The sequence below is a fragment of the Ailuropoda melanoleuca genome, chromosome X (genome assembly GCF_002007445.2).
Source record: "Ailuropoda melanoleuca isolate Jingjing chromosome X, ASM200744v2, whole genome shotgun sequence".
Lineage (NCBI taxonomy): Eukaryota > Metazoa > Chordata > Mammalia > Carnivora > Ursidae > Ailuropoda > Ailuropoda melanoleuca.
Genome location: NC_048238.1, coordinates 79225998 through 79231233, shown reverse-complemented (window position 1 = coordinate 79231233; position 5236 = coordinate 79225998). Strand labels below are relative to the sequence as shown.

The 5236-nt window shown below is 44.0% G+C and overlaps 1 protein-coding gene and 1 pseudogene across 1 annotated transcript; both read left to right on the top strand.

Moving 5' to 3' along the window:
* The window catches only part of LOC105238809, an 89284-nt pseudogene extending 84872 nt beyond the window's left edge, over positions 1-4412 (top strand).
* A 69-nt stretch (positions 4413-4481) lies between these two features.
* Positions 4482-4913, top strand: LOC100484693 (glyceraldehyde-3-phosphate dehydrogenase-like). Its single transcript, XM_034649040.1, has one exon. The coding sequence runs from the start codon at positions 4482-4484 to the stop codon at positions 4911-4913; it is 432 nt and encodes a 143-aa protein (XP_034504931.1).
* The last annotated feature ends 323 nt before the right edge of the window (positions 4914-5236 follow it).

Below are 5236 nucleotides of genomic sequence, written 5' to 3'. Positions count from 1 at the left end.
AATCTCAAAGCCTAGATCTGCAAAAGAAGTCATTTTCATTTATCTAGAGTAGCATATTGCCTAGAACATATAGAATTGGAGCCATAACAATTTTTTTCTATCTGAAATTCAGTGAAACATTCACATTTTATTTATTTGGTTTGGGTTTCTGTTTCTACATACTACTAATCTCAGAGGGAGAGAAATCACTTGACAAGTATGCTCACAGAATTCTAATCTATGACTTCTAATTGAAGAGGAGTTATTAATAGCTTCAAGATGTTTTCTAAGCATATTCTTCTATAAATAAAAAATTACCAGTAAATTCAAATACTACCCTTTAGAAGCTAGATTAAGATGTGATTCTTTGAATGAAGTTTCCACTTCAAAATCATCAAGAGATGTAGAAATAACAAAGTTAGTACTCTAAATGTGTTTGGATGGGTGGGAGAATTGTGATTCCTAACACTGATGTTCACATTATAGAAAACAACTGAAACTTAAGTTTTCACTTAATATAATGGATAGAGAGAAAAAAATGCAGTCATAGCAAATACTTATATTTAGCACTGGAGCTTCCTCTGGCTTTTGGAGATCTTCAGTAAACATTTGCTACATCGAGCCAAATCTAGGAAGAGAAATATTTCTAATATACATGTTCATATTGCCAAAATGTTGATAAAATATACTTCTCCTACAAGTAAATGAGAAAGGCCTACCTTAAAAAAAGTTAAGAGCTAATAAAGAAAATNATTTCTGCTCTAATCTTGGTCAACTCCTTCCTTGTCAGTGGGTTAGGCCTGTCCCTCTGTTGCTGTTCCAGTTTCTTGAGGTGAGAATATAGAAACTGCATTTTAGATTTTTCTATTCTTTTGAGTGAGGCTTGGATGGCTATGTATTTCCCCCTTAGGACTGCCTTTGCAGTATCCCATAGGTTTTGGACCGTTGTGTATTCATTCTCGTTGGTCTCCATAAATTGTTTAATTTGTTTTTTGATTTCCTGGTTTATCGAGTCATTCTTGAGCAGGATGGTTCTTAGCCTCCAAGTGTTTGAGTTTCTTCCAGGTTTTTCCTTGTGGTTGAGTTCCAATTTCAGAGCGTTGTGGTCTGAGAATATGCAGGGGATAATTTCAATCTTTTGGTATTGGCTGAGACCTGTTTTGTGTCCCAGAGCATGATCTATTCTTGAGAATGTTCCATGGGCATTTGAATAGAATGAGTATTCTTTGGTTCTGGGGTGTAGTGTTCTATATATATCTATGAGGTCCAACTCGTCGAGTATGGCATTCAAAGCCTTTGATTCTTTGCTTAGTTTTTGCCAGGGTGTTCTGTCTATTTCTGATAGTGGGGTGTTGAGGTCCCCTACTATTACTGTGTTCTTATCTATATGTCTCTTTATTTTGGTTAAGAGTTGGCTTGTGTATCTTGCTGCTCCCCTGTTGGGGGCATATATATTAATAATTGTCATATCCACTTGTTGAATACTTCCTTTAAGAATAATATAGTGCCCTTCTGTATCTCTCTCTATGGCCTCTAGTTTAAAATCCAGTCTATCTGATATGAGAATTGCTACTCCAGCTTTCTTTTGAGGTCCATTTGCGTGGAAGATGGTACTCCATCCCCTTACTCTAAGTCTGAATGCATCTTTGGGTTCAAAATGAGTCTCTTGTAGACAGCAAATGGATGGGTCATGTCTTTTTATCCAATCTGCAACCCTGTGGCGTTTTATGGGAGAGTTTAAGCCATTTAGATTGATAGAGATTATTGACAGATATGATTTTAATGATGCCATTTCTCTTTAAAGTCTTTGTATCGGTTGTGACTTGCTGCTCTGTATCACTCTTGGGGCCTTTTTACCTTTATAGAGCCCCCCTTAATATCTCCTGTAGGGCTGGTTTCGTGGTTACGAAATTGGTTAATGATTGGCGATTTTGGAACGTCTTTATTTCTCCATCAATTCTGAATGACAGCTTTGCTGGATAAAGGATCCTTGGCTGCATGTTTTTCTCTGAAAGAGCTTTAAAAATGCCCCCCCAAGCCTTTCTCTCATTCCAGGTCTCTGTAGACAGGTCTGACGTAATCCTGATACCTTTGCCTTGGTACGTGAGAAATTTCTTTGCCCTGGCCGCTTTCAATACTGTATCCTTGGATCTAATATTTGCGAATTGCACTATGACATGCCGTGGCGTAGGTTTGTCCTGGTTGAGCTTGGATGGGGTCCTCTCTGCCTCTTGGACACGAATGCTTGTTTCCCTTGCTAGATTAGGGAAGTTTTCAGCTACAATTTGTTCAAATATCTCTTCTAGACCTCTGTTTTTCTCCACCCCCTCGGGGATTCCGATGGTTCTGATATTGGATCGTTTCATTGAGTCAGTAAATCTCCCGTAACCTATGTTCGTGGGCGTGGATTTTTTTAAGTCCAGCTTCTATTTTCGTTTTTTCCTCTATTAACCCATCCTCCAATTCGCTAATACGTTCCTCTGCTTCGGTGACCCTGGCCGTCAGAGCCTCTAGTTTTGCCTGCATTTGGCTCATAGCATTTTTAATTTCTGTCATATTCGCTCTCATTTCTGTCCTTAGGGATTGTATATTCTCAGTAACATTTTCGTAAATACTTTTTTCAAGTCTACTCATCATTTTGACCATTGTTACTCTGAATTCCATTTCTGATAATTTGGTTACATCCATATCCATTATTTCTGTGGCAGAGGCCACAGACTCACTGTCTTTTCTTTGCTGGGGGGCTTCTCCTTCTTGTCATTCTTATGAGGAGAGGTTGCAGGGTTGTCCAGAGCCCAAATTATTGACTGGGAGCCAGGCCGTGCCCCTTGTTTTATAGGATCTTAGGGATGTGGGCTTCTTCTTTAAAGATTTTATTTATTTATTTATGTGGCAGAGAGCCAACCAGTGAGAGAGGGAACACAAGCAGGGGAGTGGGAGAGGAAGAAGCAGGCTCCCAGCAGAGGAGCCCGATGAGGGACTTCTTTCCAGAACGCCGTGATCACGCCCTAAGCTGAAGACAGGTTTAATGACTGCACCCCGGGATGTGGGCTTCTTGATTTTTCAGCCTGCCTTCTGGGGGAGGGGCCTGCCGTGCCCATACTCAGGCAACCCCGTTTAGGTAAAGTCTCCGTGTCCCCTGCAAGGGGGGATGGGGATGGGCACGCTGTTAGCTGGTAATTCCAGGCTTTTGTTCTCTGGTGGCTTTCCCTGGCGGTCTGCTGTCCTTCTTCTGAGAGTCAGAGCAGCAGCGGCCGAATCTCAGCCTCCGTCACAGAACAGAGGGATTGTGGCCCGTTCTCCACTGATGTTCTGGCCACTTTAACTCCATTACTGTTGGTGCTGCTCAACCCTGCTGTGTTCAGGGATGTGCGCCCCACACCCGGCATCTCAGCCCTCACTTCCAGGGCTGGCACATCTCTGTCCTTTGTGTTTCTAACACCGCCAGCCGCCAGCTGCCCCCGCGTGCTCCTGGAGCTTCCGGTCTCAGTCTGGATCCAGTGAGCACACCAGGATTCCGGAGTTCCGTGAGATGCCTGGTGGCGCGCGCTCCTGGCTCACGGTCTCAGTCTGCTGTCTCGAGGGTGCAGGTCCACGGTCCGCTCGCTCCCCTGTGCAGGTGGCTACCGCTTCCCGGTGCCCGAAAATGGCGGCTCCCTCCCCTTTCCGTTTATCTTCTGATATCTGTGCGCGGTTTCACGACTCCCCACTTCGTACCTCAATACTCAGTACTGGAGATGTTCATTTGTAGAGATCCAGATGTATCTTCCTGTGTCTCAGGCTGATTCCGTGGATGTTCAGGCTGGTCTGGTACCTATCCAGCTCGACTCAGGGGACCAGCTGAAAAAGGGGTCCGCTACTCCTCCCCATCTTAACTCCTTGCCCAGACTTCCATAATTTCAATTGATTATCTCTCTCTCTTCTTTCTCTTCATGACTAAGAAATCTATTCGTTTCTCAAGCAGAGGAGTTAATTGTTTCTTATTGTCTTTTTCTAAATCATGGTTTCAGGACCTTGTCTTCCATAGCTAAATAAATAATTTAGGCTCCATGTTCCTTCCTGTTCAACAGACAGCTGTATCTTCTTGTGCAATGCCAGGTGCATCCCTGAGACATAATGGTGAAAGAGTAAATGGATTTGGCCATATTGGGCACCTGGTCACCGAGACTGCTTTTAACTCTGATGGAGTGGATACTGTCACCACCAATAACCTCAACTATATGGTCTACATGTTACTGTGTGATTTTATCATGGCAATTTCAATGGCACAGTCAAGGCTGAAAATGGGAGGCTTGTCATCAATGGAAAGTCCATCTCTATTTTCCAGGAACAAGATTCTGCCAACATCAAATGTGGGTAATGCTGGTGCTCAATATGTTGCAGAGTCCACTGGTGTCTTCACTACCTTGGAGAAGGCTGGGGGGCTCACTTGAAGGATAGAGCCAAAGGGTCATCATCCCTGTCCCTTCTGCTGATGCCCATGGTTGTGATGGGTATGAACCATGAGAAGAATGAAAACTCCCTCAAGAATGACTGCAATGCTTCTTGTACTACCACCACCTTCTTGCCCTTGCCCAGCCAGGGTCATCCATGACAACTATAGCATTGTGGAGGGACTGATGATCACAGTCCATGCCATCACTACCACCGAAAAAACCATGGATGACCCCTCTGGGAAGCTGTGGCATGATGATCAAAGGGATGCCCAGAACATCATCCCTGTTTCTACTGCCACTAAGGCTGTGGGCAAGGTCATCCCCAAGCTGAATGGGAATCTCACTAGTATGGCCTTCTGTGTCTTCACCTCCTTTGTGTCAAACTTGAATCTGACCTGTTGCCTAGAGAAAGTTGCCAAATATAGTGACATCAAGAAGGTGGTGAGACAGGTATCAGAGGGCTCCCTAAAGAGCATCCTGGGCCACACTGAGGACTAGGCTGTCTCCTTCAACTTTAAGAGTGACACCCACTTTTCCACCTCAGATTCTGGAGTAGCATTGCCCTCAACAACCACTTTTTCAAGCTTATTTTGTGGAATGACAATAAATATGGCTATGGCAACAGGTGAACCTTATTGTCCACATAGTCTCCAAAAAGTAAGAACTCTCTGGACCACCAGCCCCATTGAGAGCACTGGAGAGGCCCTCAGCTGCTGGGGAGTTCTTGACTCAATTCAATCCCCCCAACACACTGGGAATATCCTGACTTTGACAGTTTCCATCTCAGACCCACAAAGCAGAATAGGGAGCCCTACTTTGTC

Excerpts from the sequence above, each read along its gene's own strand:
- LOC100484693 (XM_034649040.1), top strand. The coding sequence starts at position 4,482 with ATGAGAAGAATGAAAACTCCCTCAAGAATGACTGCAATGCTTCTTGTA.